Source organism: Falco peregrinus, chromosome 9, assembly GCF_023634155.1.
Source record: "Falco peregrinus isolate bFalPer1 chromosome 9, bFalPer1.pri, whole genome shotgun sequence".
NCBI lineage: Eukaryota > Metazoa > Chordata > Aves > Falconiformes > Falconidae > Falco > Falco peregrinus.
This window is the reverse complement of record NC_073729.1, coordinates 3226724-3254340: the sequence shown is the minus strand read 5'-3', so window position 1 is coordinate 3254340 and position 27617 is coordinate 3226724. Positions and strand designations below refer to the sequence as shown.

General features: G+C 45.8%; 1 protein-coding gene across 15 annotated transcripts in view; it reads left to right on the top strand.

Annotated features, from left to right (window-relative positions):
• The window catches only part of BRSK2 (BR serine/threonine kinase 2), a 315350-nt gene that overhangs the window by 184181 nt on the left and 103552 nt on the right, over window positions 1–27617 (top strand). For all 15 annotated transcript variants that reach the window (XM_055814154.1, XM_005236313.4, XM_005236315.4 and 12 more), the window contains exon 3: window positions 23586–23671. In XM_055814154.1, coding sequence (XP_055670129.1) covers window positions 23586–23671 — 86 coding nt within the window. The remainder of the gene's footprint in view (window positions 1–23585; window positions 23672–27617) is intronic.

Sequence of the window (27617 nt, the reverse complement as noted above, 5' to 3'; positions counted from 1 at the left end):
CACAAGTTAATAACCCAAAGGGCAAAAGCAAACAAACCCTCAAGGTTTTCACTTCAGATCCCTTTCAGATTGCTTATTATTAGGTGATGCCAGAGTTAACGTTCCTCTTTTTCACGTGGAAGGAATCAGTCAGCAATAGACTGCCATTATTCACATTTAATATGGTCTTCCTTATGTGGAAAATTACCTTGTCGCTGTAGAGTACAAGGAGCCCAGTGACTGGGAGGCACAGGTCTGGTGGGGCCCGCGTAAGTCAAATAAAGCTTAATCCATCCACTGAAACCTTCCCTAAGACTGAGACTGATTTTTGTTCTCTTCACCTTCCCTCTTGGTGTTTTTGCCCCAGAAAACCCAAACTCTAGTGGTTTTAGGTTGCACAAGGGCCCAAAAGACTTTGGGGCATTTTGACTAGTGAAATGACAGAGTCCTGAATTCGAGACAGGCGTTTCAGCTTGGTCTCTGTGCCTGCAGTTAACAGATGAAGGCAAACCACCAGCTGCCCCTGAAGGAACATGCAGTGATGACTTCTGCTTGGAGACAAAAGGGTGTAGATCTGCTCTCAGGGAAGTTTCCTCCTGAGTAAATAAATGGTGGCCACCCTTCCCGAACAATGCAGCTAGCAGGTGGAAGAGAGCAGGCTTGCTGTCCCCATTTATGTCAGTGAACGTTTATCCAAATGGATTGACTTCCCAGGGAAAATGCATGCTATATAAAACACCTGACATCTGCTGAGTTCCAGGTGCCTGCCAAGTTCTGCCCTGTCCCAGGTGTGCTTATTCCCTGTGAAGTTTGTTGCTGCCAGCACAGTGACAGCATACCGCAAGGAGAGGGGAAGATCGCGGTGATCAGTCCCTCTGATAGCCGTTTTGGCTGAGTCAAATTGTGTTGCCATGCTCTCAATCCCCTGCTTATCGCAGGATGCAGCTGTGTGCTACTGGAACCAGCTCTAATTGTGCTTGTGGCTGTCTCCTGGAGGATTTCAATAAGCCCTGCAGAGTATGTAGGAATTAGGCAGTGTCTCTTTAAGCAATTTGTACACCCCTGGGAGCATTCTTGATTTTTCTTGCAGAAGCCACCAGAACCAAGCCGCGTAGTGGTTCGTGCAGGTAGTAAGGCTTTGCTTGTTTGTATCTAGCAGAGACTGTAATTCTGAATGGAACAGTGGCCACGTGACTTCTTCATATTCCTGACGTTGTACAGAGAGCAAATAAACCATCCCCTGGCGAGAAGCCTAGTCTGAGAGGTCTGCCTGGACAGCAAAGGTGGGCCATTCGTCAAATACACTATTGCCATGCAGCTGGTCAGTCTTCCTTGATGCTACCACGAGTAGCCCCTCCTGCTGCAGCCCTCTAGGGACACAGCATAGAACCGACCTTTTTCAAAAGGAGAATCCTTTTAAAAACTGTTCTTATGTATATTAATTCCAGTAAAAGAGCAAATTTTCAGATCATAAAGGCCAACTTTATACCTAAAAGCAAACAGAAGCAGCAGGTAGTAAAAAGAAGTAGAGCTTTCTTGCAGAGCGTTGTTAGTAATAAATACTTATCAACTTAATTCACTGGTATAAATATGAACTCATCTGTGACTTTTCTCCACCTGTCCTCTTCCTCCATCTAAGCTAGGCACAACATTTACCTGTTATCCATCCATTCATTCCATTCTACTGATTAAAGAGTCTTCTTTACTTTCCAATGATTACTCCTCTAGAAAAGCATCAGTGAAGAGAGTGAACACATTAGCATTTAGGAACTTCCCATTAATGAGTAGAAAAAGATTTCTTTGTCCTTATAGAGGAAAAAAGACAGACAACCATATACAATCGTTTACTGTGTAGTTTCACTTAACAGAGCAGAAAACACTGCCACTTTTAGCAAGTGGAATTCTTGAAGTGAGTGAACTCCTGGGAAAAAGATGAAAAATAGGTACTGGGAGGTAGCCTTCATCTCATTTCTCAAATACTCTTTGAAATCTTGAGTCCTTGTCCTTGCTACTGTTGACCATGGGTCTATCATGAGAACATTGGTTTTGAGAGGTGATGAGGGAATGACCTGCCAGAACAAGTGAGGAATCAATTAAATGATTGAGGTAGAGGATTTAAAATGAACAAAGCCCCCAGCACAAAACTGCAAAATAATGGGAGCCTAAAGCACATATAGGTTCAAGAGTTAAAGAGAGCCTTGGGTGGATGTCCCAGGTCAAATGGTCCTTGCTGATTGCCAGAAGCTGAAAGGGGTAGATAAACGAGGGAAAACGCGCTCCTCAGTTGCTCCGTTTGTTAGCGTGTTTCCATAAGAAGTGGCTGCTGGCATCTGCTGGGAAACCTCTGGACTAGTCAGACCCCTCGTCTAAGGCCCACCTCTTAACTGCTTTCCCAGTCTCAGTAAGGCTAGAACTGTCTTTTTTTGTACTTACAGTTATCCAAACAAAGGCATGATATTAAATGAGGCCTTAGCAAAATAACAGTAAAATGATAATTGATAAATATGAAAAAAATGATTTTATCAACACAGAGAATTAAATTTTAAGGAGACTCAGCTGAGTGCCTAAATCCTCCTTTTTGTATGGCATTGGTAAATTTGGGACTGACTATTCACATCCAGGTTGCAGACACTACTGCTGTTTGGCCGTAGCTGTAGGCCCACTGGCCTGGTCGGGTATCTCCGAGGGATACCCTGGGGTATCCCGTCAAGTGTACGACATGAGCGAGCAAAGCAGCTCCAGCTGCGAGGGTAGGAGAGGGTACCGTGCGCCAGGTGGGACAAGCATAGCCCCCTTTGGTGCCCCTGCTTTGGTAGGGTGATGCAGCTCCTTACATTCACACATGGAAAAAGTATCGAGTGCGCATGCTCTTTGCCGTTAGGAAAATGCCCTTTGGAGCAGGTTTGGGGTTCGGTTGAGTGGAAAATGTATTCATTGCAGATTAGTTTTCAGTCGTAGGGTTTTGAAGCTGTCGATGTATGGGAGCTGGCTTTGTGTATAAGCCCCATTTTCTGCGAGAGCTCATTGAAAAAAATGTGTGATTTCCCATATGTGTTGTCTGAATGCACTGAGTGCTGAAAATCCTGGGGGGTTCAGTTCTTGTCAGGCATTATGAGAGTCTGGGGGTTGTATCCCAGGCAGAGGAATGTCATCTTCCTTCCTTGCAGCTCTACCTGGGCATTTTGGCTTCGCCTTGATTTCCCATCCTGGGATACCCCCAGGGAGCCACAGATGTAGTTCATGTCATCCCTCTCATCACCTCTCCTGATCTTCACCCTTTTCCTATTACACTATCTGAACACCTCATGATTGCTCGGGATGTTGTCTCTCTGGTGACGTGGCTGAACCTCCTGTATGCCTAGACACAAAGTCACCCCGTTAATTTTGCTTCAGGCTGGGGCTGCACTGAAACCTATAACTGTAGCAGGTGGAATGTGAACACATGAGGCTGACAACGTCACTGAGTCTTTTTTCCTGCTTTCCAATACTTCCCCGTCTTCTTCCTGTCATTTGCATTGAAAAAAAACCCAGAAGAAAAAATCTGGTAATCAGTTATAGAGAGAAGTATTTCGGTTCACTCCCAATCCTGAAGTGCAACATTTGAAGAGCAGAGAGGAAGGAAAAGCTGTTCCTGCAGCCTTTGTTTTGCTTTTGCCATTTCTGCGAAGGGATCACGAAGGCCATTCACAGGGGCTGGGGGCACTGCTGGGTCCCCATCCCACTGGTGCACAGATGATGATGGATCGTTCAGCCGCACATGCGCTCTCTTTCTCCCTCTGATGCATCATTACATTATTAGCCCTGTTCTGGAGAGCAGCGGTGTTTAGGACTGGGCAAGGATGCCTTTAGGATGCATGTTTGTTTGCTCATAAAACAGGATGGATAGAGTGAGGGAATGAGAATTGGGTCAGACAGGAGCTTCCAAAAAGCTTAGTTTATTTGGAGAAGAGAAGAAGCAGCCAGAATAACAAACCATAGGACAGTGAAATTGATTCCCCGTTCCCTCTTCATCATACCCTCCTCCGGGTAAAACCTGTTTAGGTTGATAGTGAATATTTCATGCAGTGCTGAGCGTTTTCCGAACTGTGGTGTCCTAGTTTTTCCACCTCCAGCCCCAAAGGAATGTTTTTACATCATGGTGCTTTATTTTTGGGAAGGGGAGGAGGGAGCGGAGGCTGAAGGCTTACGAAGAGACGGCAACAAAGAGTGGTTCAGAGAATAGCTTGGTTCTGGTGTCTCGACTTAGAATTTCACCTCCTTTCCTTTGCTCCCTCCAGAAAGCTCAGTGAAAAGGGTCAGCTCCCAAGGGGCTGGAGCACGGTCCCAGTCTGGATAAAATAACCCTAAAAACAGCCCCTTGCCTCTGCCTGGGTCTGCTCTGACTGCACTGCCGTCATCATAGCTGCTTCATTAGCTGACAGCGACGAGCTGTTACTGTCAGCACTGCAGGTCCATGTAGCTACTGAAGGGCAGAGCTGTGTCTGTTCTGCCTCATGCAGCAGCATCCAGGGGACTACCTGGCCCCTTGCTACATGTCAGCTCTCCCTTTGGGAGTCTTGTCACTCTTTATTACCTTCTCACCTCCCCTCCATGCAGTAAGACCAGCTAGGAGTTTGCAGGTTTGGCAGTGTGAGTCCAAAAGCCTGGTAGGTTCTGATCCAGTGCCTGAGTCCTTTGAGTTGGGTGCAGTAGGCTTTAGTTTGGGCACTTCGTCCTTCAGAGGAGACCCTCAAGTTGTGCTGGGTACTTAAGAAGCAGGGTAGGGAGCAGTGTCATTTTGTCCCAATGGTTAATTGTGGGTTTTGAAATCAGTCTTTTAAAAGTTTCCACGTATGTTTTTGTGAAGCTGGTGGAAGGTGCCTGCTAGAAGGTGAGCCCTTCCCCAGCACAGTGCCTCCAGCCGCCTCTGAAAGCAGGATAAACTGCCCCACTGATCTGCCAAACAGCCCAGAGTCTTGTGTTATCCCCAGTCCCAGCAAACTGAAGGAGGCTAGTGTCGCAGACCCTGCTGCGGATTTGCATTTCACACGTGCTTCTTCGCTTTAGGACAGGCAGAACAGCGATGAAGCCTGGAAAAGTCCCAGAGCCTCAATACGCTTGCTTGTATTAGCCTCCTAAAAGCACACTTTACCTGACCAGCTGAATTAGCATCTACTGTAACCAAGATAGCAGCGCAGCAATTCAGAGGCTGACTCACCCCTATTACGGACTGCAAAGCCCAGCACTCGTGTTCCATGATTCCCTAGATAGCCTCTTCTCTCCTACCTAGTCACGCTTGCCCTCTGTGCTTGCTGCCCATTATTAAGGGGCACAAACTGGCAGAGCTTTTTCCTCAGACCACTGAGCTGCAGCTCTCGATCCTCTGCTCCCCTGACGTTAGTCCACGATGTGAAGTGTTTGCTGTGTGGCTTGTTAGTCTGCGGCAAGCTGTGTTCACACACCCTGAAGGACATGGGGCAAGAGCAAAGCATGAAACTGCTTCGTTAATGTTTTAGATTTTCAGACTTTGGTCAGTGCAAAAAGGCCTGAAGAAGGCGGTGGTACATCTTCCTTCCTTGGTGGTTCTTACCCCCCTAACAGAAGGGAAGGGAGAAGAAAAATGGTTCCTCCATGGTGTGGTGGAGGCAAGAGGAGAGCTGCGGAATATCTCCAAAATGTGCTCCACCTCCACAGCGTTACAAAACAGCAGTTCAGCAGGGGACACAGAAGCACTTAGGGAAACTGCAGCTGAAACTAAGTGAACCTTTCAGTCTACTTATCACAGCATTTGCAGCCCCTGCTTCAGGGAGAAACAATAATAATATAAAAAAAAATCTTGCAAAATGAGCTAGTATCCATCTAGAGCATTGGATGAAATAAAAAGTGACAAACAAACAAAATCACCAGCTTTAGAAACTGTAGTTAAAAATAAACCATCATTCACTGCTGCAGTCCTGCCAGTTCCTCCCTGCTGAGAGCAGGAGACCCAGAATACTGCCTAGCTTTACATTCCCTGCACATGTTGTAGAGTTTAACAGCTCTCTCTGTTGTCATGACAAAGATTCCCTGCTTTTCAGCAGGAAGCTCGCTCTACTATTGCTGGTCCACCTGTAATGCCGCCTGCCCCCCTCCCAGCTTGTGAGGCACTGTATTTTCTGTGCTCAGGGGTGCGGTGTCTCTGCTTACTTCTGACTTAGGTGAGGGTAGCTGTTGACTCCTGATTCCTTGCATGGAGCCAGGGCAGTAGAGAAGAGCACCAGCATCAGCCACAGTCAGGTGCTTGGCTGTGACAGCGTGCTTTGAACTTGCGTTTTGCTCCATATGACATACTGCAGACTTCACCCCCCACTGCTTCATTCTCCGCAGGCTGTAAGTTGAGTTAGTGGTGACATTTGGAACATCATTTTTTGTCTGTGTTTGTCAGAGGGTGTGTCTTAGCGCGTGTCCTGGCATACTAGGCACTGTAGCTGTGTTTAAAAACAAAGCAAGGGACCATCTCTGACCTGAAGCATTTACGGTTTGAACAGGCGGTGCATGGAAAAGGCCAGCAGAATGTGGGAAAAGGCAATACCTTACTGCCTCCATTCTCTAAATACTGAACTAAGACAGGATAGATTAAGTAACCCATCCAGGGCAAAAGAAGCTATCAAGAAAATGAGCAAGTGAAGCTACACTTTCTGAATCCCAGCTCAGCACCTCACACCCCCCTTTGGTCGCTGTCGGAGCAAGCCAGTATGGATACGGTATTTCCCAGAGAGATTTACCAGAGTCATTCCAGACCCAGCGAATCCAGACTAAGTTATGAGATCCTTAGACAGCTTTATGGCTTCCTTTGAATATCATTTCAGATAATCATTCCAACTTTAACCCCACCCATGAAACCTCCAGGTTTTAGATGCTTATAATTTTGTTGAGAGTTATGCCAAAGGTGGGATCAGATGCAGGCCTCCTTCAGAGTCAAGTTTGGAACTATGTATGTACATACAGTAAAAGGTACTTCACCTTTTCTTTCATTTTAATAATCTCTCTGTTCTATATGGGTATTTATACAAAACAGTGTAGATGTCTCCAGTATTTGGGGTGCTTTCTTGAGGAATATATAGAAGACATTTGCTGTGATGGGACTGACTGCTCCCACCATCTGTGGGACCCCGCAGCAGCCTCTCAGCACCTCCAAAATTCAGGGCATAGGCCTGGACTTTTCAGAGGGGCTCAACCTCCATTGTTAGGCCAGATTTCCATTAGACCCAGCCAACTATAGTGTCTGAGCAACTTGTAAATCCGATTTTTATATCATAATCCTATCATAACCTAATCATAAAGGGGATTCTTCTTAAAACCTTAGCTGCAAACAGTTCAGCAGCTGAAAATCTGTCTCCATAGTGCTTAAGTGTGGAGAACCCAAAATTACTGAACCTTTTGAAAACGTGGGCATTACCTGCTGCTGTCACCAGCAGGAGAGCTGCCAGGGGGAAGCATCCTTCCTTAGGGGGACGCCTGATGGGGGGAGTTGTCAGCATCTGATGAAACTCCCACTGGCAGGACCTGGATTCCCAGAGGGAAACAAATGCTAACTGTCAGCAGTATTACAGAAAGCTTTTTTGTGTTTCTCAATGGTGACTTTTTAAAAAATTATGATGATGGCGGTTTTGGAAAAAAACTCATTTAAGAAGACACTGAAAACTCCTTAATCCTTCTGTAAGAAGATCCCCTGCGCTTCAGTTTGAGGAGTATTTTTCTTGGGAATAAAAAGGGTGCTAGTATGTGTCAGGGGCCTGAGCCAGGTTCTGCCCGCAGCAGGAGGCTGCTTTGCATGCCTGACAGCAGGCACCAGCGAGGAGAACCTGCCAGCGGGGTGGTCAGGGCTGATGCTTTCTAATACAGCCTGCCTGCTCACACGTGCCCTGCAGGGCCTGGGCCACCATCCATGTGATAGTGACACTCTTCTGAAGTGACTGCTTGTTCCAGGGTCCTGAAGAAAAATTGTTTGGAAAGCACAAAGGAACAAGACAAGAAAAGGATGACGACCATTCTTGAAAAGACCACCTTGCGCCTGGCCACTCCAGAGCTGGGCAAGCCGGGCCGGGGGTGGGGGTCACTGGAGGGAGGGAAAGAGATGCAGGTGGATGTTAATACCAAAGGAACATTAAATCCTCTCACTGGGTTTGAGTGGAGCTGTTGTACAAGCCAAGTCCTGTGTAAAGGTAGAAGAAGCGCCCCAAGTGCATCAGAGCTGCCCGGGGAGTCTGTGGAAAGCAGTCATTTTTCTGCATTTCTCTCTAGATTCCTGCTTCTTTCTATTTGTCCTGCAGGACAAAATACCCACATTGTAAGGGCAATCTGTGACAGTGAAGGGGTTGTTGTTATTGTTTGTGCTCAGCCAGTGCTGCAGAGGGAATAGGAGCTCTGACATCACTGCATCTGCTTTGTACCAGCACATCAGGTCATGTGCAGCTCCCTCATTTTTCTGTTGATTAGTTGAAAAAAGGGAACATGCCTTACAGTTTGGAAATGTTTGGCAGTCCTGTTCTGGCTGCTGACCCATCTTTGCTTTGGAAAAGCTGTTACTGAAAGAGGACTTCCCTTTTGGTGTTACATACTGCATTTTGCCAAGCAGTTATGTTTGTCAGTAGCTTGAAGGGCACAGTCTGCTTTCTCGAGTTTCTGCTGCATTAGAGGGAGCAGAGATAAATATTCCTGTCTCTAAGGGTAAGTTAGAGTAGCCTCACAAGTGCTCTGACTTCTGTTCTGGTTCCCAGAGTTCTGTACTTCAGGGACTGAAGGAGAATAGCAGCTGTGCTTCAACCAACAGCTGGCACTTTCATGTATCCCTGACATACCTGGGTGGGAAACTGGCACAGAGTCTTTAGTCCAGCTCTGCATCAATTACAGTGGCCTTTTGCATGAGAGGTTTCTTCCATGAATAGATTTTAATGGCCTGACTCTGCTGGAACGTCAGTGTAGCAGCGAGCCAGCCACAGCCACCGTGAGGACTGCGGTACAACTGTTTTCCCTGCTTTTAAGGTCAGAACCTATATTCCTCTGTCGCAGGAAAAGAAAAAAAAAAATAAGGATGTTTCCCTTTAAAAGCAGTTGGGGAAGGGAGAAAGCCTTGCGTAGCAAGGAGGAGACAACATCTTCAGTCTTTCGGTGTCTGCAGCAGTGGCAGCAGCGGTCGCATCCCGAATGATTAATGAGCAGGCAGGCTGGTGTGAGGAGCAGAGCACAAGCCCCGGTGCAGAGCTGGCTGGGGGGATCCCCAGGGAGAGGCAGGCTGCTCCGACACCACAGGGGACTGGGGGCGGCTTACAGGGAGCTGACTGCACAGAAGGCGGCAGCTCTTAATGGTGCTGATGTCTTAATTGTTGGTGGCTTCGGCGAAGACTTATCTCGCGCCCCCATACTGCTCCAGGGAACAAAGGACTTGAGAAACATAGCTTGACCCCTTGGCATTAGGTGGGTTTGGGGCTGGAAAAAGCAACTCTATTTAAAGAGGTGTCATAAGGGGAAGAGAAAAAGGAAAGAAGGGAATTCTCCAGCCTGGGTTAAAAATAAAATACAAATCCTGTTTTAACCCCTTGCCTGATTCGTTCTGCTGTTTTAGGATCACTCCAGTAAAATGCAGGTGGTGTTTCCAGCAAAATGAGGGCATTTCTAGAAAGGCGGCCTGGTTTTCTGTAGCAGAACAACAGTATATTTATGCCCTCCTAAGCTGCACAATAAACCGTTTGGCAGTGCTTGAGGCACAGAGTGATTGTTCAGCTACGTAGTCTGTGCATCTGCTGGATCCCCGGTGCGTTGTGGAGAGGGAGGTTTGCACAGGACTTGGAGGCAGCCAGAAAGCCGAGAAAAGCAGCATGCAGCAGGGGCAGCAGAACCAAAATGCTTATAATAAAAGTCATTCTGCCAAATGGGACTTCGGGTAAAATGCACAGTCACCCATGAAAGCAATGCCCTCAGGTGGTCTGAAAATGCTTTTGGTTGAATAAACAGTACGAGGGAGAAAAAATTAGGCTGGGTGGGCTGCTTCTGGCCTGAATTTGAAAATTAGACTCATTCATTCATGTAAACTCTCTGTAGATTCTTGCAGTCCTGTTTCATCTCTGAGGTCCTGGGTTCACTTGTAACATCAGACACTTTCCCCAGAAGAAGGAACCTGCTGCAAACCGGGTGGTTTAGTGAATCCTCAGGTCTAAAGGAGATCAGCAGCAGCGTGATGCCACTGAAGAGCTGAACAGAGGTGCTGACTCCCGTCCGGAGGCTTGGAGAATAGGCACACTTATCATGGAAAAGGATGAAGAGGAGCCACTACAGTTCAGATCGAGGAAAGAACACAGCTGTGCACTACACATTTCCTTTCCCTCTACAAGGGATGCTGTCTTATTTGAAAATATTCAGACCACTTTTAAGGGAGGGCTGTTTGTTGGGGTTTTCATCTTTTGCTAATTTCCTGTTTCAGACTTAATGAACTGCTTCATATTTCCCTAACGAGAATGTATCAGAACTGTACACTTGTATGTATTTTCCCTAAGTGAGATAGAACTGACAAACTCAGGCCTTCAGTAGGTAGGCAGCAACCTCCTCTCCTGTGGGTTTTACGTGACTGATCATTTGCAGATCATGAACAAGATCAGGGATCAGAGAGACACAACAGTGCTTCAGGGGTCTTGGTGTGCCTGGAGAGTGCTAAATTATAGCCTGTGGAGACATCTCAGGTTTCTCAAACAGGTCACCGTTCCCACGGATGGAAGGGGGTTGACAGTGCCTAGCTTCCTGGCTAAATGAAGACACGTCCAAAGGAATCTCATCAAAAAAGTACCTCTGCAAAATGCCTGTTTAATGGGTCAGAAGTAAGGACTATCCCCACTTCCTGGTTGTCCACCAAAAACATTTGCATTGGCCACCAAGAGCTTTCAAACTAGATGTGTTACTCTCCTATAGGTTTGCTAGAAGTTACAATGCAATTTTTTCATCACCTTCTTTCATCATCTGGCTGTCTCTCTGTGGCTTATGCATAGACCTTAGACTATATAGTGGTGGTACAGACCAAAGCATGCACTTCAACACTTTGATGAAATGGAAGTAAAACCTTTTCTACAAGTTCATGTCGCCAGCCACCCTGAAGGGAATATGAAAAAAGGTCTGGAAAATTGCAAGGAAAATCACTTCTCCCTCAGAAAAAAGTAGTATGGAGCAGTAAAGGTTAATGGTTTAGAAATGTTAGCAAGCATAAGAGTGCAAAACCAGAAGAGGAATAGTCAGAAAAAAACTCTCGCAGTCCCTAGGATTTCGCAGAACGTGGTTGTTCTTGAGTGGCTTCTGTGGTGGCGTAAGGAATCTACCCCAAAATAAAGAACAGGCTCCCAGTTTGGATGTGTAACATTACCCTGCTCTAAATACAGGAACATGTGGGCAGCAGAATGACACTGAAGGACATGACAAAACTCTAGATAACCTTCAAGTGGTCCGCTTGGGGTGGAGTAAGACTGTTACTGAGGGAGGGAAAATTGCCTCAGCTCTGTTAACAGTTATGTATGGGGATCTCTGCAGAGAATGCTGCTGGCCTCCTAAAATCACCAGGATTCCTTATCAGCTGCTGTCACAGCCTTTCTCACTGAACGGTACCCAGCAACAATTTCAGCACTCTCAGAAACAAAAGGGGTTTGTCAACGTCACTGTGTTCCTCTGGCAAAAAAAATGTGAGATGGGACTGGGGTAAATTTCCATAGAGCTTTCCAGGGTACCCTGCAAGGGTGCTTGGCAGATGTCTTTATTTCGCCTCAGCTCCTTGGAGCTGGCAAAACGTGCCCAGCAGAGAGCATCTGAAAGTGCTGCCCTGCTGTCCCGCAGCATCTAGCAACAAAGCACAGGAGGCAAATCCCTTAACTGAAGTGCACATTTCCTGCTCAGAGGAGGGACACCGAATAGGGACTAGTGCTGTTTCAGTACAGGAATGAGTTAAGGGAAGGAGGCAGTACACAGGTGAAAATTCTGACCACACACAAATCCATATTATACAGCAGTAGGATGCACTCCAATCCCTGCCATTATATATCTGTTAATGTAACGATCACCTGCCCCTGAATATCTTGAGGTTTCACATCCAAACTCACTGAGTTCTGTATGGTGCAAGGAGAGCATCTCTGCGGTACTTTCCTCCCAAGTATGTTTGTGTCACTCAGGATTTGACACGAGCCTGGCAGCACAGGACTGTTCCCTCCTGTCTGAGGTCAGCGCTGGGTCTCCTCAGCATGGCATCCGCCTCAGCAAGATTTTGGGAGGGTTTTTGTCTGTCCCGTGTTTGTGTGGGAAGCAGTATAAGCTTTTCATGGAAGGAAAGGCTTTCTCCATTGGAAAGAAGGAAGCTAATTATGTCTGCTGTGAAGAGATGTAATTGGTTTTCTTTTCTGTAGAGAGGATAACATGAACAGCATCCCTTGCCTTTTCATTCCAAAACTCTGTTGTGACCATATTGCTGAGTCTTGGAAAATCCCCGATTCACAGGTTGTTTTTTGCATGTTCCAAACATCTGGGAACAAGGTTCAGCTGGCTGATGAATGTGCTCTCTGGCAGAAAATGCTGAAAAGTTGGGGAGGGAGGGGGGTAGATGTAGCCCAGCTGTCCATTTCAAATGTTGCTGGTTTCAAATTTAGCCAGCCATCTTCCTAGGAAAATGTTTGCGAGCACTTTTAAATCTGCACATGTAAGTGTTGTAAGTATTTGGCAAGCGCAGGGGGTTTTGGATTGGATCGTGAAGCAAGGATGCCTGTGTATGTGCCAAAGCATCCCAAGGTGTACAGGCCTAAGGTGCTGTGATTTAAGTGAAGCCCAGTGTTCAAATGTCTTCTGGTTTTGGAATCCTTGCTCTGCTGCTTTCAGGAATAGCTCGAGTAAGTGTGTCCAGTCAAGTCCACTCTTTTCAGGGAATTAAGCTAATTTGCTCATAGTTAGAACTTTCCTGTTGCTTCCTCTATGTAATTTTTGAGTCATTAGCACTTTCTATAGCAATGCATTATCACCTGACATAACAAAGTGTTGCATCCTGTCTTTGCTCTTCATCAGAAGCCAGATAGCTTTGAACTCTGTATTAGATGTGTTGTGTAGGGCAGATACAAAGGAATGGGAAGAGTCTCAAGTAAGCAATGGCACTTAAAGGTGACTATGCTGAAGATGCACAACCCACAACACCAACTTTAGAAGTAAGAAAATTACCACCTTCCTCAAGTTTAAACTGCTTTCATTTCTTAGCTCTCCCTGGTCTCCATGCCATAATGCCATGTTGGTGGGCGCGTCTGCACTGCGGTGTGCCACTGCTTATAAACGTCGAGGTTGCTTCAGACCAACGCAGGTAACTCGGGGGAGAGGTTTTCTGTACTGCAGAAGTGATTGTCACTATGTGGAAAAGATGATCTATTTTAGGACAGGGAATGCTTTTGGCATTAGTTTAGTGTGGTGAAGCTGAAGAATTCGCCATTAGGGCTCAGGAATACTGCGGGATCTGGGATGTAATGTTCAAGGCGTAGTTTCATAAATAGTGAGACAGGCCTCATGTTACAAGACCTGTCTCTAGGGACTTGGAACTAAAAGATGGAATTTGTTGTTTGTTGCTGGCTGACTGTGGTCTCATTTAGTAGTAATAGTCCCGTGAACTTTGAGATGAAGAGATAGGCCAATGCTAAGTACTTCTGAAAGTCCAACCAGGCTGAATGATGTATTGGAAAATACAAGGAAGATGTGGAAAACAATTGTTTTCAGCTCCAGAGAATATGCTGGGCCCATCTGCAAGAACGTGGCAAGAGATGTCTGAGCCCTCTTTCTAAAGGAGCATTGGACAGTGCGGAGAAGGAATGACTTGGCTTACCGTCATCGCCTGTTCCGAGATGCTCGAGAGCCTATCTTTACAGTGTTGTTTGTAAGCCTCCCTTGCCAAGAGGTTTCTTGATCCTGATATTGATGTTGATAGGTTGCAAGATGTCATCAGCACCCCTAGCCATAACGGACTGGTGTGTGATGGGAAGGATATAAGAAGAGCAGAGATAAAATAACTGAGAAACAAAATGTTCCTTCGTTGCTGTCTTTGATCTCTTAACTCCCAGCTGTGAGAGATCCTGGATGCTGATGGCAGCAATCGACTAATTTTCTGCTGCTTTTGTTGCTTGTACAAAACAAAGGAAGACGATGTCTTCACTGAGGGGAGTACAAGTCTTGCTGTAATGTCTTCTGCTGCCGGCTGAACCTGAGGAGAGGCAGGGAGTGAGCACTGGCAGCCTCAAGAGTTATACACTTGTATTTCTCCCTCTCTCTTCCTGCCTCTTGCTTTGTACTACGATTCCTGCCCTATTAGCCATCCTTTTGTAGATTAGAACCTGATGGCAAGCTCCCAGCCAATGTTGCTATTTTTGACGCAGCCCTGATGCTGAAGGAAGAAGTGTCAGACCGCATGGACAAAGCTAGCATCGTCTTGAAAGCTTGTGCCATCTCTCAGCGCAGAGGTGCAGTAGGTTGTTGAAGGGAGGGAACAGTTTTACAAAACAGGCATTTAACTGTCCACCTCTAGTTTACTCCTGACCTGGGACTGAGGCTGAGCCCATAAAGCCGATTTTGCTGTGTGAATTACTGAAGAGCTGAGAGTACGGGGCTTTTAGCCCATCTGCTGTTGGCTAGCTCCAGGGGTGGCCCAGGGAGGAAGGCAGTGACACTCACTGCTGATTTCCCGTGCTGTTCAGTTTTGTCTTGCAAGGTATAAGGAGACATGCTTGTGGTTGACATGGGTCTGCTTTAAAAAGTTATAATCCCTTTTTAGAAAACTTCTTTTTTTTTTTTTTAAGTTATAATCATCATATAGATGAGTGGGCAGGGATGTTTGGAACTGAAGTGCTGGTTCATATCGTTATAGAGGTACACCAGTTATGGTCATGTCGTTATAGAGAGACGTTGGACAGGCACGCTCCTCAGACGTGTCTGCGCTCACAGCACTTATGGACAAAGCAGAGTAACCTTAACATCATGGATAAGGACAGTGTTTCTTGGGATCCACATCCCTAAGATGGGATGGACGTAGAAGTGCTAATGTAGAGCTAGTGCGCATCAGACGGGAGCTGCTATTTCTGCTGCAGTGTGATGGAAACTGTTGCTGTCCTGCTGTGGTAGAAGAGCTGGGCTGGAGGGTTGCTCGCCCCCCCGAGCACACAGCTACTGGCTCCAGTTTGGCAGAAAGTCAGCTGGTGATCGCTCTGCCTGCAGCTGCCAGGCCTCCCCTCAGGGCTCCCTCTTTCATTGCAGAATGAAGTGCAAACATGAACTTGGCGAGTCTGTGTTGCCCTTGGCCTTCCCACTGCTCCTGGGTGAGGTCCACGCTGCTGTTTGTCTGGGACCATGTCCCTCTGGGAGGTGCTGTTGAGCTTCAACAGCTTCTTTAGACAGGGGAAACAAAGGGGAAAGCTGTAGGTTGCTTCAGTGTCTGCTTCCACCACTGCCAGCTGTGAGAGACTATCAAGATGGAGAATCTCTTCTAGGTATCAACCATTTATGTCCCGCTGAGTTTATTAACGCAGCTGAAATGAGATCCTAATATACAAGTACGTATAAATTTCCATCTAAAGAGACAAGGGGCACCCAAAAGTGAAGCACAGGAGAACACAGTAGAATAACAAAAATCATATTAGCTGTTTTCCGCTCTTTGAAATGATTGATGTCATTAGGCTGGTTGTGGAGCTGGGCAAGGCAGAGATGAAGGCTGGCTGGCGTCCTGCCTCCCATCTCTGCTAAGCTCCAGCTATTCTGCCCTCTCCAGGAGCATTTGTTACCTCCATTATTTCTTAGGCAACCAGAGATGGCCATTAAGGAAAGATGTAGAAAAGGAAGCAGCGGCAATCCTATCGATTGCTTCTGGAAGAGTACTGGAGAAAAAGGACAGTTGTGTAAGACAATGCCAAAGAGCTACACAAGGCCATTGTGACTAATGGAGAAAAAGAGCAAGAGGGGGAAAGAGGCTAGCCAAGACATAGGAACTGGTGGAGAGTTTATCCTCTGGACCTTTTGCAAAACTGTGCTTTTGAATTTCTCTTCCTACTGATGGTGGACACCCTTAAGCATCCAGTCCATGGTACTGTCAGCATCGCTTCACTGTCTCAGTCCCTTTCCTGGATGCTCTTGGGAGCCCTTCATGCCTTATCGTGTCCTCAACCAATGCTCTCAGAAGCTCTACACTAAATTTTTGGCAGAATGTGTTATGCTGTGCTGTGCTCTACCACCTCCTTTGTGCTTGCCCATATTCCCTTATCTCTTGCATCCTCCATCCACTGTTTGGCTCAGACATTCCAGTGTTGTCTTTGGTACTGCCCATATTAAATCTGTGGTGTCTCAAGTAATACAAGGAGCTATGCACTTGTGCTAATTGAAGTTGAACTTTCCATACCCCTCAGTTTGCAGCTTGTTTCTTCTCAGTCTGTAGCAACTTTTACCACAGCTGAGCATAGCAGCCCACAAGGCGTTAAATCTGTTTGAATGCCCCTCCTACCTTCAGCAGAAGTATTTCTACTGGGGAAAATGAGTTGTGACTTACACTCCTTCCCGGCACAGGGCCTGTCCATTGGCTTCCTGTTCCTGCGTTCTTTAACATATACGGCCCTGAAACAAGCCAGGCGTAAGATTGTTGGTCCATCAAGGCGGGGAAGGGGCAGGGGAGTACTGCCTGCAGCATTGCTTGTATTTCTAAGTCTGGGGTGAGCACTGCAGGTCTGGCATGGCAGGGGGGGCTCGTGCAAGAGGGTCTGAGCGTGCTGCTTTGGAGCAGTAGATGCTGGTGTTCAGCAGGCTTGGCAAGGCTGCTGGTCAGGGGTGGTGGGTTTCTCATAAACACTGGGCTGGCTACACATCAGTTAGTTTTTCTTGACCAGCAAAAAAAAAAAAAAACCAAAAACAAAAACAAACAAACCAGCTGTGCAAACATTCTGCTTCGGGTCAAAGAAATCACAGTCTGCATTAACATTAAAAACCAGGATAAGGAGGGAAAAGGAAAGGGCAGTCAAAGATCAGGTTGGTTTGTGTCCTGTGTCCTGCACTGCTCGGTGATGGCAGCCAGGATGTGGCACTCACCAAAGGTGACAGGAGGCACAGGGAGGCTATTTGCCTTCTGGTATAAGGGGCCAGTCCTGCTGACTGCTGGCAGAGACTTGCGTGTCAGTCGCTCGTTAGCTGTGTACCACCAGGCAGCAGATAATCTGAAGTGCTGAATGAATAAATCCACTCCTTGTCAGCTCCCATCACTGTCTCTTGCATGAAGCCCTGATGCTTCTTAAAGAAGCATAGGCTGCAGATAAGTCTGAATGCCATGTTTACTCGGTCGCCTATGGCAGAGCGCCGGGGAACACTGCAGGTGTTAACTAGCGAGTTAAACCACAGAGTTCCTGGGTAGGATTTTCCATGATTAGAGAGCCCGTAGGATCCAAGCCCTGTCACTTCAAGTCCTTGGAATCGATACGCCAGGCCAGGCTAGGAGACCTCTCCTCTTGTGGAGGTCTGTTGGTACCAGCAGAAAGGATTTCCATGAAAATTCTCACAGTGTCTGTTCAGCTGACTTCATACCCTTAGACTTTATGGCAGATTTTGAAATTCAGTGGAGCTTTAGACTTGCACTTTTGAAAGAATATGGAAAAATACTTGTTTCAATAAAGACAAGTAGAAACTGACATTGTTGTAACAGTAGTTTGTGGAAAATAAATTTTCCTACTAAAGCTTCATGGTGTAGAAGTTTGCACTTGCAAATTTTAACATCAAATATGCGTCTCACTTGCTTCTCGCACATACCTATTTTCATTTATGGGGAAATAGCTTTGAGAAGCATACATGCAAACAAAAACTGTGGTGGAATGAGCCCATAATAGAGCTTTCAATAAAATGAGGAATTGCTCAGCTTTCCAGTAATTTTGTCTGTTTTAAGTATTTTGTACAGCATTGTCTAGCTGCCTGATTCTGTGGAGATCTAAGTATAGTTTCCCCCCTCATTTATCCACTTTTTATAGAATCTTCTTGTAATTACTAGTACTTAGCAGAAAACCTGAATTCATGTTAAAGCATTTAATTAGTCATAATTGTGTAATAGAAGATTTCTTCCAGATACCACTTAATGATCATTAGAAGTTCTGATTCAAAGCCCACTTAAGTCAATTGAGGTCTTCTGTTGACTTCAACACATTTTGAATTTGGCTCCTGTCTTCAGCAGTGTGACGCGAATGGCTGTGCCGCCAGCAGGAAATCCTTTCCGCAGATGGACACTTGTGTGGTTCTCCATTTGCGCCTGGAATGGCCTGCTGAAGGGGTTTGGGGTATATGTAATGAAAGGCCACTTCAAGTGAAAAATCAGCTAAATTCAGAGGAAGATACTTTAATGTTTAATCCTTTAAAACCTGATGGTTTTTCCACTTTTACTCGATTTATGCTCCCATTGAAAACAAGGATGCAACTGATGCAGTGTGGTATTGCTTAGATTTCTTAATGGCTTAAGTTTGTTTGGAAGCCCGATATCCCCACAGCAGTGCTGACCCTACGGGACATAGTAGGCCTACAGCTACTTGTTGTACAAAGCCATTTCTGCTTTAATGCTGTTGTCTCATTTCAAAAGTAGCTTATTTATTCTGTGATTATGAGGAAGAGTGAGCAGGTGACTTAGATGGTCTTCACCAAAGCCAGTAATTTTTCACCATTTCTAACTTTCAGTCCCACATAACACAGAAGCAAAAGTAGCAAATGAATATAATCCCAGGGTCTGTTCCTGTGATATTTCTGTTACAGCAGGAACACAGACTTTCCAGAGAACTTGAGATTAGTTTTTTTCCTATCTGATACCTTTGGTTTTGCCACTTCAACTCAGTGAATTATCACAGTGATTTATGCTCTGCTTTCTGTGCTCTCATCATGGAAATGCAAATTACTGCGCAGCAAGCCAGACGCTGGAGAAACTAGTACTTTGGTACAAGGTTTCCAACTGGAGTTCTAGCCTTAGGAGTTGGATGAGCATCCAAATCTCTTCATCCTTTGAAGTTCATCCTGAATCTAAATAATTCTGAACTCAAAGAAAGTTCATGTCCTGGTTGAGTTTCTAGTAACTGAGCCATTGGTTCTCAAAAGTATTTCAGTAATTACTTCAAAGCAAAGTAGGGTCGACATCAGCGAGCCTGATTTTCGCATGAACACCTACCACCTCCATCCCCCCTCCACCATTTTGCTCTGAGTAGGAAAGGCAGTCCAGCACGTTTGCAGCCTGCAGGGCTTCGTGGCCCCTTGCCACTTCTGTAGCTCCAGCCGTACTTCTCAGGCCAGCGTTGTGAGCAGTATGGGAGCCACTGGTGTCAGTGGAGAGAGAGAGAGCTTTGTGGTGTGCTGCTGGTGAACTTCAAAGCATCCAAGGAGAATTATCATCTGCTGTCCCTCAGCTTTTTGCATGTAGGTGTTCTTTGAGAAACACTGCTATTAATGACTGTTGCATTTTGCTTGCACAGATTTGGTAGATAAAATACAACCTAGTAATACAAGACGGATGTCCGGTTCATTTTTCAAGTTCTCACAGCACCACATGGGCGATGGGTGACCCAATTGTTACTGAGCGAATGAATGTAACGGAAAAGGAAATGTTCTTCATCACTGAGACAAACTATCAAGCTCTCTCGACCTGCCCTTCTTGCCTTCCAGGTGAATTAGCACCCGGTGTGCCTGTGAGTCACGAGGTGAGAGAGCAGAGCACTTGTCACCAGGAAAAACTGTGCTGATGAGACAGGCTTAAAGCAGAGAGATGTCATTTTGTCTGGGGGAGAAGGAGCGTGGAGTAGGGATGGAGGACAGGAAACCAGAGTTTTGCATTATTACTCAAAGGGTTGCGTTGCCCCTGTGTTGCATGTTCTCATTAGCCGAATCACTGGAGCATCCTGTCAAATCAGCCTCCTGCATAGATTTTTAAAATCTCTAATTGGCACCTGCAAGGTGAGGAGTTAGCAGTGTGTCTCCATTTGCCTTGCACACCCTTCCACAGCTCTCTCCCCAGCTCCAAGGTGCTGCGCAGTCAGTAACCAGCGGTGGGCATGAGGCCACCCTGGCTCTCGTGGGGACCCTATGATGTGACTTGATGTTTGTGTGACAGAGAAAGCCTCACTTTTTTCCTTTCCCTTTTAACTATTATGCAAATGTTTTTTCCACATTTCCTGTTTATCGCAGACTTTGAGCCTCCCTAGACAGGCTATTCTGAGCTTGGCCTGCTCTCTGATAATTGCATCTGCATTAAAGCAAACAACCCTGCAGGGTTTCTCCATTTTGCTGTCCTTGCCAGCTCTGAGCTGGACAGCACTCTGTGGCTTGCAAGCACAGGGATGCGCAAAAAAAGGCATGCCAGGGCCGGGAAACTCGGGGGCGGCAGGGAGAGCCGCATGCTATTTCAGGCCTCCTTTATCTTGCCGGTGAGTTCGGATACCGCTCCTTTGCTAATGACACAGAGGCTGCTGGGTCCTCCCGAGCCATGCGTCAGTAAAATCGCTATCGAGACCTACAGCCTGTGTCCAACCCGTATCAATTACTGGCAGATGCAAAACCGAGCAGGATTCGGGGGAGTCACCCACCGGTAATGGCTGCAGCAGTAATTTTGAGAAGGTGGTCTGTTGCACATTTTTGTGAACTGTTGTTTTTCTTTGGAAGGGAGAAGAGGCAGGACACTGCTGTAAGATTTTTGAGGATGATCTTTATCAGATTGCTGTTTAGAGAGCTGGGAATCTCTAGCTCTTGAAATAATACAGCCATTAGTGTCTTGCTCCTCTACATGGGGCCAAGGCCTGGGCTATGAGAACTACAGTAATGACACTCTTCCTTCATAAAACCGCCTTTTCCTGAAGGATTATATAAAGTCTTACTGAGATGAGTAGATTAGCTTTGTCCTTGGTTTACAGCTAGGAGAGGTAGCAGGCTGTGGAAAGCTGCCTGCTGCCTGCGCTGGAGTGGCGCAGCACAACGCGCCGCTGAACCCCATCCAGCGCAGAGAAATGCTGCCAGGCACACCAAGGCGGATGCTTTCTGCATGCCTGGGGTTGAAATCAAGACCTCCAAAACTGTATTTCCTCTCCGGGTTTAGTTCCCAGGAAGTTAAAAATGTGCACAGAACCTTTCCCACTCACACACTTCAAATGATGAAACTCAAGTAACTCGAGTTATTTCTTTCTGACTGGTTCCTGGTGTAAATCTGTAGGTAGTAAGTGGATATTTGCTTTCTGGTCTGATTTTCTCTTATCGATCATAGGCCATGCAGTGGTGTGACCGAATCCCCTTGTCCAAGTGGCACTCATAAATCACTGCCTCTTCTCCTGCTTTAGGACAGTAACCAAGCAGGGCGCTGGCTGGATGCTGCCATCCATCACTCACTTGGTCTGAACATCCGTTGCCACCATACCCACCGAGAGGTTTTTCAGAACTGAATTGCCAAGGCGGTTCAGACAGCCCACCTGCAGGGAATTTAATCTTTCACAGGCAGGATATGGCCCAGGAGGGAGAACGGGTGAGTGGTGATCCCTGCTGTAGCTCATGCAGTGGTCCAATTGCCCGTGAAATACCTGGGCTCTGCCACCCAAAGGGAAGTTCATCAGAGCTGCAGCTTCTGAGCAGCTGTGGTACATGGTGCTGTGGCTGAAGCACAGTACCGTTGGAGGACTGTTATGGGAGTGGGTGCTTCTTCTGGTTTGTTTTTCCTCATTCTTGAAGCAAATCCAACTTTATCAATTATAGGGCTGAACAAGCCTTCTGCAAATACCAGTGCATCTTATAAGAGAAAAGAGTAACAGATCTTTTTGAAGAGGAGACAAAAATGGAATAAACTAGCGCTCCCCCTGTTTTTTCGATGGAATAGCTGTACAGTTGAAATCGACCCAACTTTTGTTTCCTATTTGTATAAGCGGCTTTCATCTAAGTGCTGGTCATGAGTAAGCTGACGCCTACAGAGCTGTCACCGTCGAGTACTGTGTATCACTGAATTCATAGCTCTTCTGGCAGTGCTGAACTGTGTACATACATGTTTAAATGCATTAATCACTTCCCTGAAGGAGCTGTTCCCAGAGATCCCGAGTGTGGAAGTGGATCTCTCCAATGACTTTTGACTCTGCAGGGAGGAATAAGCATCTTTGAAAGACTGACAGATGTACAAACACCCTTTTCTCCATCCTGATATACAAGGAAGGCCAAGGGCGATGTGGTGCGAGAGTTGCTTTTGCTGGTTTTGTGTGGTGGTGCAGAGGAAGAGAGATCTGGGGTGATAACCAACATGCCGGGAAATCTTCCTCCTCTGCACAGCGCTGGAAAACTACCGCTTTCTAATTTCCTGCCGAGTATCTTACTGGCATTCAGGGAAAGTTGTCTGTTCAGGTTTAGCAGAGGGTGATATCTCAGGAAATTAAAGGACATCAAGAACTAAATGTGTACTGGGGTGACTTCCTAATTACTCGCCTGGGCCCTGCAGGAGAGATGTTAAGGGATGGTGGTGTCGTTTGTTTGTGTTTTGCTTGTTAGCTTAGCAACTCCAGGACAATCAGTTATTCGAAGGACTGGAAAGAACCGTACCTCATTTTCCTTGTTCGCTTCTTTAGGCCTTTTTCCTGCCTTTGTGGATTCTTGGAAATTTGTCATGCCCGACAGTGCAATGCTTAGACTGTGTCTTGTTGCAGAATTTATTTCTGTTATCTACAGTCTCCACAGTGCTGCATTAACTCTGTTGGACTTAGCCTAGGTCAAACCAGCAGTTACAGCTTGGCTTCAAGCAGCACAGAGCGATTCTGCTCACAGCTGAGGAATTGCGCTGCCTCCATCTCTAATGAATACCCTGATTAAATTCAAGTGTAAAGCACCACAGCAGTTATGATAGGAATTTTGGGTGAGAACAGGGCTTGCACTAATTACAGGGACTTAGTCACAACTTGTTAACTCCGTGTTGAATACATGCTCTTAGAAGTAGCCATGCTTGGTCATACTGGGAATTGAGAGAAAGCGCAGCCTTACACTTAAGGCTCTGAACACCGTGTCTTCAGTAATCAGGTTTAATTTCTTGTTGTGCCTTGTACTTCTTACATCACTTCATGTATTTCTTTCCTTTTCTGTGCCTCAGTTGTGCAGCTACAAAATCACATTGCTGTCTGTCTTCTGCTCTTTGTCTCCCCTGTATACACTCCAGGTTCTTCGGGGTGAGGATTTTCTAATGTTAACTGAGTACACAATACATGGTGCAGCCACACCGGTGCCTGCAGGAGGTCAGGAGAGCCCTAAGTGACATCTTGGAGTTTCTATACTTTGAGAATATGCCATTGGCTTTGGATTGTGAGGCAGGAACAGCCTTGAATGCTCATATAACTCCTACAGCTAATTCCCTTTGGTAGATTTGGGACTTTTCTTTCAACCTTGAAATTTTGCTGGTTTTGTGTTCTGCAGAGCAGGGAGTGCTCTTAAATGATGTGAGTGCTAAACAAGATATATTGTTATAAGTTGCCATACCCTCTGCATATAAAGAGGAGTGGAAAATGGATAAATGGGAAGAAAATGTGTGACAATATCTCATGTATTCTAAGACCAAGCTTCTAATCTTCTCTATTTCTTTTTGTTTCTTCCAGGTGGAGCGGGAAATAGCCATCCTGAAGTTGATAGAACATCCCCACGTTTTAAAGCTGCATGATGTTTACGAAAATAAAAAATATTTGTAGGTATTACTGGCTTTTGCCAGAGGAAGGGGAAGGGAAGGAGGAAGGAAGGGAGGGACAAGAGGGTTTTGGAACTTGGTAACATTTCTGAAAGAATGGAGCAGGGTGTGCTTTCACCCTCAGCTGGTGTCCATGTGATATCTGGTACTTGGATGAGGAAGGGACACTCCTTATTTCCTTGGCTTTTCTCATTTTCTTCTCTGTACTTTACTTATATGCTGTTTCTTTTCTTACTTAAATGGAGGAGAGAGGACAAACCAACTTTTTCTGTCAAAACAGCAAGATGGGAAGAAGATCTGTACATGTAAGATCTGGAAGTGTTTTGAATCAAAGCTGTCACAGACTGTTCCAGTGGATAATTTGGATAACCTCCCTTGCCTAATAGTTTTCATTGAAACTGCTGACTCTCGCTAGCAATATTTTGAATTTGCCCCATCAATAACACTTTTTGGTTTTAAGGGCTGCTGAAATCTCCTGATGGTTCTGCAGTAACAGTTAAGTAGCAAAGCCTTCTCCCCACCCCCACCCCCCATCATTGCCAGTGCCAGACAGGGATGTTGTCCACAGACAGAGTCATTTTAGCTTGACAGGGCACTAGATCTGTTGAATCTGTTGTCAAACAAACAGGCCACATTAATCTTGGCACAACAGGGAAAAAAATCAATGTTCTCCAAATGGGAAAGGGCAACCCAGTAGGGAACTCTGTGTTATTTTCAGCTTTTTAACAGGTTATTGCAAGCAGAGGAGAGTGGTTAAAAAAGAATTAAACTATTTTTAAAGCCCACCATCCATTGGTGACCTCTCCTTAATGTCACAACACAAGAAGGGAATGGCTGCTTACCCAAAGAAAGCGTGTTGAATGGAGGTAGCAGTCCCTTACGGACTATTCAGCCGGTCTCGTTACTGGAGCAATGAATGTGTGTTCTGAGAAGTGAGGCCTCTGTGCCTGTGGGGTAGCTTAGTAGAGCAGGCAGTAATTTCTTCTGGATTCTCCATCCTCCTTTGGGGCAGAGCCTGCCATCCACGGTGAAGTGCGGTCACCAGAGTGACCTCAGGCAGGCACGGGATGGAGGCTGGCTCAGATGTTCGCTGAGCTGCATGCCGAGTGCTCAATCCTCAGCGGCATAAATGGTCACGGCTCCATTAAGCCCAGTTTGCCCCAGCTGAGGACAGAGGCCCAGATGTAATGCAGCCTGCTCTGCATGCAGAAGGATGGCAAAGGGAAATGCGGATTTACAGCCAGTAAATTCTCCTTTAATCCTGAAATGTAGGACTACATTCCTCTGTATTCTGGTTTAAAGCCGGGGGTAGGATGAGGCCCCAGGCTTTCTTTTGGTTAAGAAAGAGGGAATATTCTTCTTTGTGATCCCGGCTTATTTGTATGTTGTGTAATCTGTGGTATACACACACATAAATACATGCACACATGCATAAACACAGCACGCAGCTGATGTGTTCCAAGCAGGTGTAGTGTACTTGGGTGGTGGAGACCATGTCTGAATACGTGAAGGAGAAGGGCTGTGATCGTCACTTGGAGTGAGGGGATGGGTTATAGAGGTGCTGAAGCTTTCTTCTTGCTCTGAATGCCCCTGAAGCCAGCAGCTCAGCTGAGCTCTCCTTCACTGCCCCAGAAGGCTGGGGGGCTGTTTTGTTCCAAGTGACAAATACCTAGTGCCCAGAGCAGTGGGGATGGCCTTACACCAAGATTTCCAAAAGCTGACTGCATTCCTTAGCAGGAAAATATCTTCCTGCTGAAAATCACCTTGAAAAGGGAAGCATCCCATATCTTTTAAGTTATATCTGGTTATCCTGGCTTCTAAAAACTGTTGGGCTCCAAAATGTGCTTTGCCAGTGACCGTTTAGCCTTCAACAATCACTAAGTCTTGTTTGTGCTGCAGCTTCTCAGCCTGCAAGATTGAGCTGTCTGCATCTCCCCGCCAGGGCACTGACTGAATCCCTCTGCTGAAAGGCACTGACTCTGAAAGAGCCAGTGACTGTTAATTATGTTTCATTTTTTATTAGTCACTATTTTAAAGAAAGGGCACAATGCAGAGCTTCTGGCAAGCCTCCGTGTTCAAAATTAGAAACAGTCGTGGCCTTGGATAAATCTAAGAGGTGGAAGAGAGTGCCTGTGGAGGGGCAAGGTGTGACACCTGCGTGGGGGCTGAGGGCTGTGCATGCACGTACTTTCCCAAATAATAAGACACAGTGACCTCCAGTTCTCACTAGCATCGCTAAAGGGATTGCTCTCTGGTTGTGGAAGCGCCTTTCCATCACACGTGCCATCTCAGCAGTAATGGTAGTGGCATGGTTTCAGAGAAGCTTATGAATTATGGGTGATATTTCAGGAGCCAGAGACTAATCACGATGCAGCGCTGGGGAGTATTTCCTCGATAAATGTTAATTTCACAAATCATGTTTGACTTTTGGTTTATGATTTAATTTGTGACAAGGGGCTTTGGTTGAGTAGATTCCTAATGCAACCATGAATCAAATCCTTTTTCCACAGTTTATTTAACACTGAAAATGAGTTTTAAAGAAATAAAAATAAAAATCTGTTAGCATATGTGTGTTAGCCTAGCAGTAATTTTCTGTTTGTTTTGTGTTTTTTTCTACCAGAATGGTCGGGGAGATGAAGATAGCTATGAGCTCTAAGACTTCCAGCAATTTATTCAGCATTTTTAGTTGTCTCATTTAGTAAAACTGTGGACTACAGTTCTAGGTGCATAGGGGAAAACACAGCTGCGCTGTGGCTCTCTGTCTGTGTGCTGATATACCACCTCAGCTATACATTATGTTGTCTAAACTAGCAATATTATTGACAGTTGAAGTGTTTCATATTTGTTGGATGATCATACTTGATGGCCTTCAAGCAAGATTGGGAGTCCGCAGTAAGAAGAAATTTAGAAGTAGCTATAGATGACCTGTGCCTCCCTGTCTGCCATCGTATAATGTTAATAGAGAAAACATCCAGGAATGGGGGGATCATCCTCCCATTTTAAAGATCAAGAATGAGTTAAAGTAGGCTGGTGTGGGATAAGCCCAGAGTTGTTTAAGAACTTACATTGCTGGTTCCTAATAGGGACTGATCAATGAGCTACCAAAATTTGTGTGTGCACCAGTCATTTTGACTAACCAAGTTCAAGCAGTCAAGAATTTTAGGGAAATGTAAATAAACTAAGGGAATGAGCGAGGTGGTAACAAAGCTCATAACGTTTTGGTGTGTTCTGTAGTGCATATCAGAGGGGAAACCCTCCTTTGGTCGTTCGGTTCCTGCACTGCAATGAACTGTGTGAACCTGGGCGCTGGTCCTCTGTGCTCTGTGCTAGGTAGAGAAAAGGTCTTACCTGGGCAGAGTTGGTGTAGCAATGGAGAGGCAGGCAGGGTTCACAGGCTGCTCGCAGCACCGAGCTTCTCATGAGCAGACATGTTGAGGATTAAGTAAGAGGAAACCTACAAAGCCCAGTCCTTCATGAGCAAAGTGGTTGGCTCGGGTCTTTTCTAGGAAACAATCTTTTGCTTTATTCTTAAATCTCTGATATGTACATTTACTGTATTCTATGCAGTAAATTCAGCTTTCCATTTGATCTGAGAAAAGCAATTGTCCCATTGTTGGAGTTGTGAGCATGGCAGCTTAAGTGCCATCCTATAATCCACAGGAGATGGGCCTTCCCTTTCCAAAGGGGATAAGCTGACCGGTGGGTTTATTGCAGAACTCCCAACAGGGGTGCATTATCTGTTTGATTTCATTTGATTAGCTATTTGGTTTAAATTATTGGTAGTTTGGCAAGGAGTGGAGATGAGGTAGAATAAAGACATCCTAGGACCACTCCATGCCCTTTTCTTTCAGATGTTTATACTAGTATTTCATGATTCCCTGTCCATCAGTGTCAGTGTGTGTGTATATATATATGTAAATTTCTATCTATAGGTGCATACAGATAT